At 45.9% G+C, this 15,059-nt stretch overlaps 1 protein-coding gene across 4 annotated transcripts; it reads left to right on the top strand.

The window, feature by feature from the left end:
- The first annotated feature begins 6 nt into the window (after window positions 1–6).
- LOC121585567 (sialin-like) lies at window positions 7–14,680 on the top strand. 4 transcript variants are annotated; one of them, XM_041901888.2, is made up of 12 exons: window positions 7–202; window positions 3,534–3,665; window positions 4,284–4,446; window positions 4,899–5,119; window positions 5,395–5,628; window positions 5,845–6,019; window positions 7,074–7,192; window positions 7,462–7,623; window positions 8,124–8,256; window positions 8,826–8,973; window positions 13,725–13,815; window positions 14,196–14,680. In XM_041901888.2, the coding sequence occupies exons 3-12, from the start codon at window positions 4,344–4,346 to the stop codon at window positions 14,361–14,363; spliced, it is 1,554 nt and encodes a 517-aa protein (XP_041757822.2). In that variant the 5' UTR covers window positions 7–202; window positions 3,534–3,665; window positions 4,284–4,343; the 3' UTR covers window positions 14,364–14,680. The 4 variants fall into 4 exon arrangements, with proteins under 4 accessions (XP_041757822.2, XP_041757821.2, XP_041757823.2 ...); XM_041901887.2 differs by lacking the exon at window positions 7–202 and adding an exon at window positions 3,344–3,432; XM_041901889.2 differs by lacking the exon at window positions 7–202 and adding an exon at window positions 3,344–3,432 and having other exon boundaries at window positions 3,534–3,609.
- The last annotated feature ends 379 nt before the right edge of the window (window positions 14,681–15,059 follow it).

Consider the following 15,059-nt stretch of genomic DNA (forward strand, 5'->3'; position numbering starts at 1 on the left):
AAACATTGTACACAACACTCTTAACACTGTTGTTACTTTTTCTCTGCCAAGTGGAAAGGCTATAAGCAGTACATTTACATTACATTTTAGTCATTTAGCAGGGGCACTATAAGGCAAAACGTGGAGCTCTTTACACATTTATTAAATATGACCGGTGCAACGCGAACCAGAGGGTTTGGGCTGAAGAGTCCATTCGTTCTAGGTAAGTTTGCTCTGTGGCTCAAATTCAACTAATATGCATTAGCAGCTGTACTATTTTGGATCTAATTTTGAGACCTATCTAGCTATCTATTCTCGTTGTGTACCAATGTGGCCAGCTGTTACAAGTTAATGTTTCGCTTCACAAATACATGCATGACTGACTGCTTATAAGCCTCCAGTGTTGTAATAACATGAGTGAAGTCAGAAACCATAGAAGTCAAAGAAATTCCTATATTCCTGTAGGTCTGTCATGTAAAAGAAAACAAGTTGTCATGTAATGAGGCTAATGTAATGTGAGCATCATTCATTGCATTGTTTGTTATCATTATAGACGGGGGGAGGGGGGGGGGGGGGTGATATCCATTAGTTATGGGGAACAGGTTGGATTTAAAATCCCAAATCTAATGTCAGATAATGGAGAAGTTATGATTGAATGAAGAAGCAGAGAGTTACTAAAACTACACACAGTTATTATACTAACTTTGGGAGAAAAACACACAATCGCATACCAATGCACATGGTTTTTGAGTCTGTTCATGTGTAATGGGAATTTCCAGATGAACAAAAAGGAGAGCAGTCATTGATCACATCAATAAAAATAATTTTGGTTTAATTACAAGTTGCAACAGGGAGACACCTCCAGCACAGAAGCAGAGAAAATGTCTAACGGTCCACTTGGAGACAGGCCCTTTATATTCAGACTGTCACGCCCTGGCTCTGGGGACACTGTTATGTTGAGCCAGGGTGTGTAGATCTATGTTCCGTATTTCTGTGTTGGCCTGAGTGACTCCCAATCAGAGGCAACGAGTGTCAGCTGTTTGCTGGTTGTCTCTGATTGGGAGCCATATTTAATCTGTCGGTTTTTCCTTTGGTTTTGTGGGTTCTTGTTTCTAGTTGGTTTAGTTTCACCGTGAACTGTCACGTTACCGTCTTTGTTTGTTTTGATCGTGTTTTCACTCAATAAAGAGTATGTTTGCCTGCAACGCTGCGCCTTGGTCTACTCACTCCTACGACGATCGTGACAGAAGAACCCACCAAAGCTGGACCAAGCAGCGTGAAGAGGAGAGAGGAAGGACCTGGGATCAGTGGAGTAGGAGTTTCGACTGGGCCCCGCTAAGTGAAGAGAAGAGAGGCTGGTCTATGGAGCAATGGATTAAGAGTCTCGACTGGGCCAAGCCAAGTGAAGAGCAGAGAGGTTGGACTTGGAAGCAGTGGGGTGAGAGTCTGGCGAGAACTAGGGAGGCCTGGTCCACAGGGAGGAGGGAACCCCAGAAAATTTTTAGGGGGGGGCTCACGACGTGGACGACGGGGCAGCAGGAGGCCGCGATGGAGCGGTCCAGCGGGTGTGCAGAGGAGGCCGCCAGGTTAAGGGGGCCACTGGTCACAGAGGAGAGGGAAAGTGTGGAGGCACGGCGAGAGGTACTGGGGTGTGTTACCAGTCCGGTCCGGCCCGTTCCTGATCCCTGCGTAGGGCCAGTGGTGTGTGTCCCCAGTACGGTCCGGCCTGTTCCTGTTCCTCGCATCGAGCCTGTGGTGCGTGTCGTCAGCCCGGCCCGGCCTGTTCCTGCTTCCCGCACCGAGCCTATGGTGCGCGTCGCCAGCCCGGCCCGGCCTGTTCCTGCTCCCTGCACCAAACCTGTGGTGCGCGTCGCCAGCCCGGTCCGGCCTGTTCCTGCTCCCCGCACCAAGTCTGTGGTGCGTTTCGTCAGCCCTGTCCGGCCCGTTCCTGCTCTCCGCACCAAGTCTGTGGTGCGCGTCGCCAGCCCGGCCCGGCCTGTTCCTGCTCCCCGCACCAAACCTGTGGTGCGCGTCGCCAGCCCGGTCCGGTCTGTTCCTGCTCCCCGCACCAAGTCTGTGGTGCGTTTCGTCAGCCCTGTCCGGTCCGTTCCTGCTCTCCGCACCAAGTCTGTGGTGCGCGTCGCCAGCCCGGCCCGGCCTGTTCCTGCTCCCCGCACCAAACCTGTGGTGCGCGTCGCCAGCCCGGTCCGGCCTGTTCCTGCTCCCCGCACCAAGTCTGTGGTGCGTTTCGTCAGCCCTGTCCGGCTCGTTCCTGCTCTCCGCACCAAGCCAGGGGTGCGCATCGTTAGCCCGGTCCGGTCCATTCCTGCTCCACGCACCAAGCCAGGGGTGTGTATCGTCAGCCCGGTCCGGTCCGTTCCTGTTCCACGCACCAAGCCAGGGGTGCGTGTCGTCAGTCCGGCTCCGGCCAGCGGGGCTAGACAGGACCAGGGGTACTTTGGGGGGTTGGAGAGGAAGTGGGGATCGGGCCCAGAGCCGGATCCGCCGCCAAGGCGGAGTGCCCACCCGGTCCCTCCCCTGTGGTATTTAGTTGGCTCGGTCGGAGTCCGCGCCTTTAGGGGGGGGTACTGTCACGCCCTGGCTCTGGGGACACTGTTATGTTGAGCCAGGGTGTGTAGATCTATGTTCCGTATTTCTGTGTTGGCCTGAGTGACTCCCAATCAGAGGCAACGAGTGTCAGCTGTTTGCTGGTTGTCTCTGATTGGGAGCCATATTTAATCTGTCGGTTTTTCCTTTGGTTTTGTGGGTTCTTGTTTCTAGTTGGTTTAGTTTCACCGTGAACTGTCACGTTACCGTCTTTGTTTGTTTTGATCGTGTTTTCACTCAATAAAGAGTATGTTTGCCTGCAACGCTGCGCCTTGGGTCTACTCACTCCTACGACGATCGTGACACAGACAGTGTCAAATGTTCTCTTAACATCAGCCCGAGAGGCTTGTGCGAAGTCAAAACAAAAGATGGTGACTTTGCCTGCTGCTACAGAATCAGTGTCCTCAGACATTGTACCTTCTGTAGCTCTGGCGTCAATCACATTCAAACAATATGAGAATCCATAACATTCAGTAACAAATCTAGTGACCATCAATTCAAACACAAATGTGTCACAAATAGAACACTGGAAATCATGTATATTACAGAAAAGGACAAACATATAAATATGCTAAGCATTGTGTTAATCACTCTGAACTGAATAAGAACCCCCCTCATCAGCTGACTTGCGTAACATACACTCTCTCTTCCTCCAATGGTAACCTTTGAGTGTGAATGTTTTATTAGTCAGCAGATACACAAGGTTCACATCTGCTTTTGGTCAGTCTGCACAAGTCACAGTCAGAGTGGAGGAGAGGCCAAGGCTACTGGTTTATTTCATTTAGTGGACAGACCTGTATTCTGAGATCAGATTTATTGCATAGTACTTGTCCAGCTCTAAAAGAGGTAGCTATGAAAAATCATTGAAATCATGCTTCTGTGACTGACTTTACATAGGCCATAATTCACAGACTGGTATTTGTTTTCCATCTTGTTTTTTTCTTCAGGGTCAACATGGATAAGCCACACCACCAGCCAGCCTAAAACAGTTTGGAGCATCATCTGAAGAAGAAGAAGAAGAATGTATGTATGATGCTCTCCAATCCTATGATCTAGGTCTAGAAACTCAATAACAGCAAGTGAGTAACTTTCTGGTCCAACCAGTCCAACTTGTGGTTATTGGTCAAACTTTTTTTCTATCTAAACCAGGGCTCTCCAACCCTGTTCCTGGAGAGCTACCGTCCTGTAGGTTTTCACTCCAACCCTGATCTAGCGCACATGATTCTAATAATTAGCTGGTTGATAAGCTGAATCAGGTTAGTTACAACTGGGGTTGGAGCGAAAACCTACAGGAGGGTAACTCTCCAGGAACAGGGTTCGAAACGCTGATCTAAACATTCCTCAATATAAAGAGCAAAGTCTAATGTTATAATACATGTCTACAGTATATTTGATCTCTTTGACTTAGTCAGGTGTTTTGTAATGGTTGCACAATCTCCCATGGATTTATATTAAGTCAGTAAATTGTTGTCTTCTGGCCATTGTAGCTAAAGAACTCAATACCTTTGTCTTGGCATGCTGGGTCAGTTACATTGAACACCATAAGGTACATTGACCTGTCTAGTCATGGTCATTCTCAAATACAGCCTGTATCTGTAGTCTTAACTCGTGTGTGTGTGTGTGTGTGTGTGTGTGCGCATGAGACTGAATGTCTAGCAATTTTTCAAGCTGACTCTTTCTCTCTGTCTGTCTGGCAGATTTTCTTAGAACACTATGGTTAGGTGACCTCAGATCACACTCACTGACTAGTGGTTGCCATGGCTTTAAAAAATGGATACTCCATCAACTCCACCCCACTGGACGAGAGTGGAGAGACTACACCCCTACTTAAAAAAGAAGTGGTGGATGTTGATGATTCAGGTGTCTACTGTTTTTGGTTTTATGTAATCTATTATGTAATGATAACTTTATGATCGTTGAAGGAAGTCATATCAAGTGAAAATTTGACCTACCTGGAAGTTTGGATTTGCCCCTATGCTTTAGCTTATTACATCATAACTAACACTGTGCTAGGGAAATAGGTAATTTAAGTGTCAAGTACTCCTCGTTTGCTAGTGTAGATGTTCTACTAGCACTGTCTAGTCATCTTTATGTCTAAGTGTTTTCAGATAGACTGTGAGGTGTGATTGTGCACTTGTTGTATAAGGCCTCCTGTAGCTCAGTTGGTAGAGCATGGCGCTTGCAACGCCAGGGTTGTGGGTTCGATTCCCACGGGGGGCCAGTATGAAAAATGTATGCACTCACTAACTGTAAGTCGCTCTGGATAAGAGCGTCTGCTAAATGACTAAAATGTCAAATGTAATGTCTAACAGTGCCTCCACAATGTTGCTCTGCACGCTGCAATCTGGCCATCATGATGTTCTTCGGATTCTCCGTCGTCTACGGTCTCCGTGTCAATCTAAGTGTTGCCATGGTTGCCATGGTCAATGGGACCAATAGCCAACCATCTCTCAACAGCTCAGGTGGCCATGAGTGCCCAGTGTCCTCCCACAGGTACAACAACAGCAGCCAAACCCCAGACCAACCAGACGGGGTAAGTACCAGCTCTTCCAAAGTATCCACAACTAGACCTGTAGTATACTGTGCATGTATATTAAAGCACATATTATAGCTCATATATTATAGCATATATTATAGCTCATATATTATATCATATATTATAGTACATAAATAGGCTTCACGCAAACATGATGCATGCATACTGGACATACTGCACATGCAAAGTATGCATGCACAGTGGATACAAGACACTCACAAACTCATACGTAACACTAATGCTCATTTACTCTCTCTCTCTCCCTCTCTCAGATACCTCAGTACTCGTGGGATTCTCAGACTCAGGGCCTGCTGCTGGGGGCGTTCTTCTTTGGCTACCTGGTGACTCAGATCCCCGGGGGTTACCTGGCTGGACACTTTGGGGGGAGTATCTTCCTGGGGGGAGGGGTGCTGGGCACCGCAGCCCTCACCCTCCTCACCCCACTGGCAGCCCAGCTAGGACCCTACTGGCTGTTTGGGTTACGGGCACTGGAGGGATTTGGGGAGGTAAGAGGCTTCATGTGTGCAGAGTAGGGGTCAATCTCATTCTGTTATCAGCATTGAACTGGATTAGCATTTGATTGTATAAACAACCGTATTTATGGTATACATACAGTATAGCTAATTTGGCCAGAAAGTCATTATTTTCTGTAAAACTCCAAGGTGTATTGTTAATTTCAGTGACAAATCAGTGTGTATCGCTCTGTGTTTGTGTGTCATCAGGGGGTGACGTTCCCAGCCATGATGGCCATGTGGGCTCGCTGGGCTCCCCCTCTAGAGAGGTCTCGTCTTATGACCCTGTCGGGGTCAGGGGCCAACTTTGGGGCCTTTGTAGCCCTGCCCCTCACCGGCTTCATCTGTCACAGTCTGGGCTGGCCCGCTGTCTTCTACATGTGTGGTGAGAGTTGGATAGCAGTTACACCCCCCAAACATATACACTGAGTGTACAAAACATTAAGAACACCTTCCTAATATTGAGTTCACCCCCCCATGCTGGCCCATGATGACTCCAATGCTTCCCACAGTTGTGTCAAGTTGGCTGGATGTCCTTTGGGTGGTGGACCATTCTTGATATACGGGAAACTGTTGAGTGTGAAAAACCCAGCAGCGTTATAGTTTTTGACACAAACCTGTGTGCCTGGCACCTACTACCATACCCCGTTCAAAGACACTTACATATTTTGTCTTGCCCATTCACCCTCTGACTGGCACACATACACAATCCATGTCTCAATTATCTCAATTGTCTCAAGGCTTAAAAATCCTTCTTTAACCTGTCTCCTCCCCTTCATCTACACTGATTTAAGTGGATTTAAGAAGTGACATCAGTAAGGGATCATAGCTTTCACCTGGATTCATCTGGTCAGTCTATGTCAGGGTTCTTCAATTCCGGTCCTGGAGGGCCGAAACACTTCTGTTTTTTATTTCTACCTGGTAGTTAATTGCACTCACCTGGTGTCCCAGGTCTGAATTAGCCCCTGATTAGAAGGAGAGGATGAAAAACAGAGGTGTTTTGTAGACTCAGTACAACCTCCCCCCCCAAACATATACATTCCCCGCTACACACACCATATCTGCATTTCTCTGCATACCCACATTTTCAGTTCTTATTTTATTCTCCTGTGAAGTTTTCACACACATTATACTTTCCCATTTTTGTATCATTCACAATTATTCTTTGCACACTCAATCAATCAAATGTATTTATAAACTCCTTTTACAACAGCAGTTGTCACAAAGTGCTTATACAGAAACTGAGCCTAAAACCCCAGAGAGCAATGCAGATTTAGAGGCAGGATAGCTAGGAAAAACTCCCTGGAAAGGCAGGAACCTAGTTCAGCACAAATACTATACCTACACAACCTCTTGCTTTGTAAAGATGTCAACAGAACCAGGCTTTTCTCTCATCCCCTCCCTTTTTCTCTCTCTGTCCCTCTTTCTCTCGTCACCAGGGGGTGCTGGTTGCATTTGGGCAGTGTTCTGGTTCATTCTGGTGTCTGACCAGCCTGGCACTCATCCACGAATCAGCACAAGAGAAAAAGATTACATCATCAACTCCATAGGAAAAGAGGTAACAACAATCTATCTGTTGTGTCCTTAATGACCCTTTGTCATACATTTGTAAATCAGTTCACAGTCAATCCCCTTTCTTTCTTTCTTTCTTTCTTTCTTTCTTTCTTTCTTTCTTTCTTTCTTTCTTTCTTTCTTTCTTTCTTTCTCTCTCTCTTTCTCTCTTTCTCTCTTTCTCTCTTTCTCTCTCTCTCTCTCTCTCTCGCTCTCGCTCTCTCGCTCTCTCGCTCTCTCTCTCTCTCTCTTGTCTCTCTCTGCCTCTTAACCCAGGGTGGTGCCCATGGCTGGTCAGTCCCTTTTTTACCCATGATGCTCTCTGTTCCCCTGTGGGCCATCATAGTGTCTCAGATGTGTGCCAACTGGGGTTACTACACTCTGCTCACCTCACTACCCACCTATATGGACACAGTGCTTCACTTTGACCTCCGACAGGTGAGACCCAAATAAATCGTATATTAAGTCATACATCATAGATATGGACATATGATTTCTATGGATGACGCCAGAAGAGGAGAGAGACAGAGTGAGATACTCAATTCCAGAGTGCTGTAAAGACCAGATAGCTATAAGAAATATGGTAATAGCTCTACCTGGTAGTATTAGGCTCCATAGGTAGAGTTTTGTCATATTTCTTACACAAGTGTATACCTACTGTATGTGGTAGGACTAGAGAATGACTGACTAAGATTTAGTGTTGAATCACTATATCAAACTGTACAGGGATAGAACAGGAGTCTCTGGACTTGAATCATGTTGTGTTATTACCTAGGTCTATACTGTGCTGCTGTAGCATTGCTTTAATAAAATATTGGTGAAAGTGACGCCATCTTATCGGGATATTTTATTCCTGCAATGTAGTTGCAATTATTTTTGTTGTTGTTTTTGTTGTTGGTTAATATTGTCTATTTCTTTCTGTCTCTATATAAATGTAGAATGCCTTTCTCTCAGCTCTGCCCTACCTGGGTGGCTGGGCCTTCTCAGTGATATCAGGTGTAGTAGCTGACAGCCTCCTGGAGAAGGAGCTGTTGAGTGTAACAGCGGTCCGCAAGATTTTCACTATCACAGGCAAGGAGGGGACTTTTATTTTTAAAGGAATTGTTACTTATGGAGTGGCCTTTACCAGATGTTTGATTGATTGGCTGTTAAAACATACAAAAGTTTGCAACAATTTTTTCGGGATTCTTTGGTACTATTTAATGCAGTTGATATTTTAGTCTGTAGTAATATGTTTATTAACAAAATAGGAACTAGAGTATTACATTTTACATTTTATATTGACATTTTAGTAATTTAACAGAAGCTCTTATCCAGAGTAATTTACAGTTAGAGTATCATATATACTGTATATATGTGTTGTTGTTAATTGTGTGAATGGACATACTTATGTGTCTCTATTATCAATAGAAAGTAATAAATAATAATAATAATAATATGTCATTTAGCAGACGGTTTTATCCAAAGCGACTTACAGTCATGCGTGCATACATTTCTTTTGTGTATGGGTGGTCCCGGGGATCGAACCCACTACCTTGGCGTTACAAGCGCCGTGCTCTACCAGCTGAGCTACAGAGGACCACAATGTTTGTACATTGAACATGTGTATTGATGGAAATTGTTGACCGCTCCTCCCCCAGGTCTGCTGCTGCCTGCAGCGTTCCTGGTTGCTGTGGGCTACTCCGGCTGCAGTGGCGTGTTGGCTGTGACCTTCCTCACCCTCTCTACAACTGTAGGAGGCACCAGTGCAGCCGGGGTCTTCATCAACCAGATAGACATTGCTCCACGGTGGGTGTTTATCTATTAGAGATGTCATCACTTCACTTGTTTGACTTCCCTTCTCTCCCTACTCACCAGTCTTTTCGGGCATGTTTTGGACCTTCACTGAACTCTCTCGCTCTCTTGCATAGCAGTGCGGTCGTGTATTATGTTGTGTCCTCGTGTAAATAGCCTGTTTTTTTGTCTTTTATCGTATATATTTCTCTATCTCACTTTCCATCCTTAACTAAATATAATTTCCTGCAACCCGCCTCACCCAATGTGGAACGGATTCTATTATTTCTTCATACCTTTTATCAAGAACCCACGGCTGAAACTAGCCAGCTAGCCAGCTAACTAGCTACTTGCTATTAGCTATTGCTATTAGCCACCGTTAGCGGTCTTCACCACTGTCCGTGGCCTGCACTACCTACCAGCCAGCTCTAGCCTGGACAATTATCGGCCAGTCTGCACAGCGTGCTATCGACCCAGAGCATTTAGGATTTTCTGCCGGAATCACTGAATCACTGGACCTTAACACCGGATCATCACAACTAGCTAGCTGCAACCGAATGGATGTTGTTGTTGGCTAATCACAACTAATCACCACTTGTCCCAAAGCTAGCACCAGTTAGCCTTGAGCTAGCCTCGAGCCAGGCCCATCTCCCGGCTATCCACCTCTCTGTCAACCGGACGGGACCTCCTAGTGTCGACACGGAGCCCCGCTGATCCATCACGACTGGTCTGCCGACGTAATCGTCTGATGTGGTTTCAACAGGCTTCCCGTTGCGAAGACCACAAAGATCCATCTGCTAGCACCGGCCCGCTAGCACGCGCAATCAACAGCCGTGCCTCCCTACGAACTGCTCCCGGACTTACCTATTGCTGTTCACTGGAACTTATGATCCCTCAGCTACACATCTGATGCCCGCTGGACTGTTCCTTTACACGGTACCCCATCCTGTTTATCTGTTTAGCCTCAGCCCAAACTTTCGTCGCCATTACCAGTTGTTGTCTTAGTCCTCTCGAATAACACTTGTGATTGCGTTATGCCTCTCTCCTATGTCAATATGCCTAGCCTATTGCTGTTTGGGTTAGTTGTTATTGTACTATTTCACTGTACAGCCCCCAGTCCCGCACAACCTGCCTCAGATAGCTTCTTTGTCCCACCCCCCCATACACGCGGAGACTGGCTCAATCGGTACCTCCAGTGACGCTACCTCGTTCATCGTTACCCAATGCTTAGGTGTACCTCCACTGTACTCATATCCTTCCATATCCTTGTCTGTACATAATGCCCTGAATCTATTCTACAACGCCCGGAAATCTGCCCCGTTTATTCTCTGTACCCAACGCACAAGAAGACCAGTTCTTAAAGCCTTTAGCCGTATACTTATTCTATTCCTCCTCTGTTCCTCTGGTGATGTAGAGGTTAACCCAGGCCCTGTAGCCCCCAGTATCACTCCTACTCCCCAGGCGCTATCATTTGTTGACTTCTGTAACCGTAAAAGCCTTGGTTTCTTGCATGTTAACATCAGAAGCCTCCTCCCCAAGTTTGAGTTATTCACTGCGTTAGCACACTCTGCCAACCCTGATGTTCTAGCAGTGTCTGAATCCTGGCTTAGGAAGGCCACCAAAAATTCAGAAATGTCCATTCCGAACTACAACATTTTCCGTCTAGATAGAACTGCCAAAGGGGGCGGAGTTGCAATCTACTGTAGAGATAGCCTGCAGAGCTCTATCATACTATCCAGGTCTGTGCCCAAACAGTTTGAGCTTCTACTTCTAAAAATCCACCTTTCCAGAAATAAGTCTCTCACTGTTGCCGCTTGCTACAGACCCCCCCTCAGCCCCCAGTTGTGCCCTCGACACCATATGTGAATTGCTTGCCCCCATCTATCCTCAGAGTTCGTACTGCTTGGTGACCTAAACTGGGATATGCTTAACACCCCGGCCATCCTACAATCTAAACTAGATGCCCTCAATCTCACACAAATTATCAAGGAACCTACCAGGTACAACCCTAAATCCGTAAACATGGGCACCCTCATAGATATCATCCTGACTAATTTACCCTCCAAATACACCTCCGCTGTCTTCAACCAGGATCTCAGCGATCACTGCCTCATTGCCTACGTCCGTAATGGGTCCGCGGTCAAACGACCACCCCTCATCACTGTCAAACGCTCCCTAAAACACTTCAGCGAGCAGGCCTTTCTAATTGACCTGGCCCGGGTATCCTGGATGGATATTGACCTAATTCCGTCAGTGGAGGATGCCTGGATGTTCTTCAGAAGTGCTTTCCTCTCCATCTTAAATAAGCATGCCCCATTCAAAAAATTCAGAACTAAGAACAGATATAGCCCCTGGTTCACCCCAGACTTGACTGCCCTTGACCAGCACAAAAACATCCTGTGGCGTACTGCATTAGCATCAAACAGCCCCCGCAATATGCAACTTTTAAGGGAAGTCAGGAACCAATATACACATATCAGTTAGGAAAGCAAAGGCTAGCTTTTTCAAACAGAAATGTGCTTCCTGTAGCGCTAACTCCAAAAGTTTTGGGACATGGAGAATAAAAGCACCTCCTCCCAGCTACCCACTGCACTGAGGCTAGGAAACACTGTCACCACCGATAAATCTACGATAATCGAGAATTTCAATAAGCATTTTGCTATGGCTGGCCATGCTTTCCACATGGCTACCCCTACCCCGGCCACCAGCTCTGCACCCTCCGCTGCAAATTGCCCATGCCCCCTCCCTCTTCTCCTTCACCCAAATTCAGATGGCTGATGTCCTGAAAGAGCTTCAAAATCTGGACCCCTACAAATCAGCTGGGCTAGACAATCTGGACCCTTTCTTTCTAAAATTAGCCGCTGAAATTGTCGCAACCCCTATTACTAGCCTGTTCAACCTGTCTTTCGTATCGTCTGAGATCCCCAGAGATTGGAAAGCTGCCGCGGTCATCCCCCTCTTCAAAGGGGGTGACACTCTAGATCCAAACTGTTACAGACCTATATCCATCCTACCCTGCCATTCGAAAGTATTTGAAAGTCAAGGTAGCAAACAGATCACCGACCACTTCGAATCCCACCGTACCTTCTCCGCTATGCAATCTGGTTTCCGAGCTGGTCATGGGTGCACCTCAGCCACGCTCAAGGTCCTAAATGATATAAAAACCGTGATTGATAAAAGACAGTACTGTGCAGCCGTCTTCATCGACCTGGCCAAGGCTTTTGACTCTGTCAATCACCGCATTCTTATTGGCAGACTAAATAGCATTGGTTTCTCAACTGACTGCCTCGCCTGGTTCACCAACTACTTTTCAGATAGAGTTCAATGTGTCAAATCGGAGGGCCTGTTGTCTGGACCTCTGGCAGTCTCTATGGGGGTGCCACAGGGTTCAATTCTCTGGCCGACTCTATTCTCTGTGTATATCAATGATGTCGCTCTTGCTGCTGGTGACTCTCAGATCCACCTCTTTGCAGACGACACCATTTTGTATACATCTGGCCCTTCATTGGACACTGTGTTAACAAACCTCCAAACGAGCTTCAATGCCATACAACACTCCTTCCGTGGCCTCCAACTGCTCTTAAACGCTAGTAAAACTAAATGCATGCTCTTCAATCGAACGCTGCTTGCACCCGCCTGCCCGACTAGAATCACTACTCTCGGCGGGTCTGACTTAGAATATGTGGACAACTACAAATACCTAGGTGTCTGGTTAGACCGTAAACTCTCCTTCCAGACTCACATTAAGCATCTCCAATCCAAAGTTAAATCTAGAATCGGCTTCCTGTTTCGCAACAAAGCCTCCTTCACTCATGCTGCTAAACATGCTCTCGTAAAACTGACTATCCTACCGATCCTTGACTTCGGCAATGTCATTTACAAAATAGCTTCCAACACTCAACTCAGCAAATTGGATGTAGTCTATCACAGTGCCGTCCGTTTTGTCACCAAAGCCCCATATACTACCCACCATGTACGCTCTCGTTGGCTGGCCCTCACTACATATTCGTCGCCAAACCCACTGGCTCCAGGTCATCTATAAATCACTTCTAGGCAAATCCCCGCCTTATCTTAGCTCATTGGTCACCATAGCAACACCCACCTGTAGTATGCGCTCCAGCAGGTATATCTCACTGGTCATCCCCAAAGCCAACACCTCCTTTGGCCGCTTTTCCTTCCAGTTCTCAGCTGCAAATGACTGGAACAAACTACAAAAATCTCTGAAGCTGGAGACACTCATCTCCCTCATTAACTTTAAGCATCAGTTGTCAGAGCAGCTTACTGATCACTGTACCTGTACACAGCCCATCTGTAATTAGCCCACCCAACTACCTCATCCCCATATTGTTATTTACATTGTTATTTATTTTGCTCACTTGCACCCCAGTATCTCTATTTGCACATCATATTCTGCACATCTATCACTCCAGTGTTAATACTAAATTGTAATTATTTTGCACTATGGCCTATTTATTGCCTTACCTCCATAACTTACTACATTTGCACACACTGTATATAGATTTTCTATTGTGTTATTGACTGTACGTTTTTGTTTATTCCATATGTAATGGAATTGTTGTTTTTATCGCACTGCTTTGCTTTATCTTGGCCAGGTCGCAGTTGTAAATGAGAACTTGTTCTAAAAAAATATATATATATCTCAGTCACTGAAGACTGAAGAAGTCACTCACACTGCTTTTTCACTGCTTTTTGATGTTTGGAGGTATTTTAACCTCTTTATTTCTCTCTCTTCCTCTCATGCTCAGGTATGCAGGGGTGCTTTTAGGAATCACCAACACTTTCGCGACTATCCCAGGTGTGGTCGCGCCCATCGTCACAGGTTACCTCACCAAAGATGTAAGCTTTAGCCTCAGAATGACATTTCTGGTGACATTTCCTTCAACATCAAATAATGAAATAATTAAATATATTGAATATATCTACTTAAATACTTGTTGCTGTAAAAAGTATTAGACCATGGCTGCGTTTACACAGGCAGACCAATTCTGATCTTTTTTTCACTCATTGGTCTTTATATATATAAATATCTGATGTGAAAAGATCCGATGTGATTGGTCAAAAGACCAATTAGTGGAAGAAAGATCAGAATTGGGCTGCTTTACACGAGGACAATGCAATTGAGATCTTTCAAATGGCTCATTTCTAAAAGTTACTGCACCCTTGAAGACTGTTATACATACGACTGTGACCCATGCCCCCCCTCCTTCCTCAAACAGCACTCCTTGGCGGGATGGAGGAGTGTGTTCTGTCTATCGGCCGGGATCAGCGCCGGAGGAGCGCTTGTCTTCACCTTGTTTGGCAGCGGGAAGATCCAGAAATGGGCCCTGGCAGAGGAGGATCAAGAGCAGGCAGAAACAGAGAGAGACAGGTTAATCCCTACATGACAGACAGACATGACCTAAAGGGAATAGGATCTGTAAGATATAAGGTGACCTCAGGTTAACTTAACTCCCCATCAAATGGTTTTAAAAAGGAAGGACCAGTGCATTTGAACAGTCTCTTAGTACATTGTGTTGGGAATGGGACCCTATATCAAATACAATATTCATGATAGGATTAGGGACTATTTTAAATGCCCTCTTTATATTCCAAATGCTTTTCTTTAGTATTGTTTACAACAATCTGTTTCTGACCACGTTTGGTATTTATACTGAACAAAAATATAAACGCAACATGTAAAGTGTTGGTCCCATGTTTCATGAGCTGGAATAAAATATCACAGAATTTTTCCATACACACAAAAAGCATTTTTCGGTCAGATTTTGTGCACAAAATTTTCCAAGATAATCCAACCACCTGACAGGTGTGGCATATCAAGAAGCTGATTAAACAACATGATCATTACACAGGTGCACCTTGTGCTGGGGACAATAAAAGGCCACTCTAAAATGTGCAGTTTTGTCACACAACACAATGCCCCAGATGTCTCAAGCGTGCAATTGGCATGCTGACTGCAGGAATGTCCACCAGAGCTGTTGCCAGATAATTGAATGTTCATTTCTCTACCATAAGCCGCCTCCAACGTCGTTTTAAAGAATTTGGCAGTACGTCCAACCGGCCTCACAACCGCAGACCATGTG

The sequence above is a fragment of the Coregonus clupeaformis genome, chromosome 17 (genome assembly GCF_020615455.1).
Source record: "Coregonus clupeaformis isolate EN_2021a chromosome 17, ASM2061545v1, whole genome shotgun sequence".
Taxonomy (NCBI): domain Eukaryota; kingdom Metazoa; phylum Chordata; class Actinopteri; order Salmoniformes; family Salmonidae; genus Coregonus; species Coregonus clupeaformis.

Coding starts and splice junctions, on each gene's coding strand:
- LOC121585567 (XM_041901888.2), top strand. CDS start 4,344: ATGGCTTTAAAAAATGGATACTCCATCAACTCCACCCCACTGGACGAG. Junction 4,447..4,898: donor GGTGGATGTTGATGATTCAG/GTGTCTACTGTT, acceptor AATGTCTAACAG/TGCCTCCACAATGTTGCTCT. Junction 8,257..8,825: donor CAAGATTTTCACTATCACAG/GCAAGGAGGGGA, acceptor CTCCTCCCCCAG/GTCTGCTGCTGCCTGCAGCG.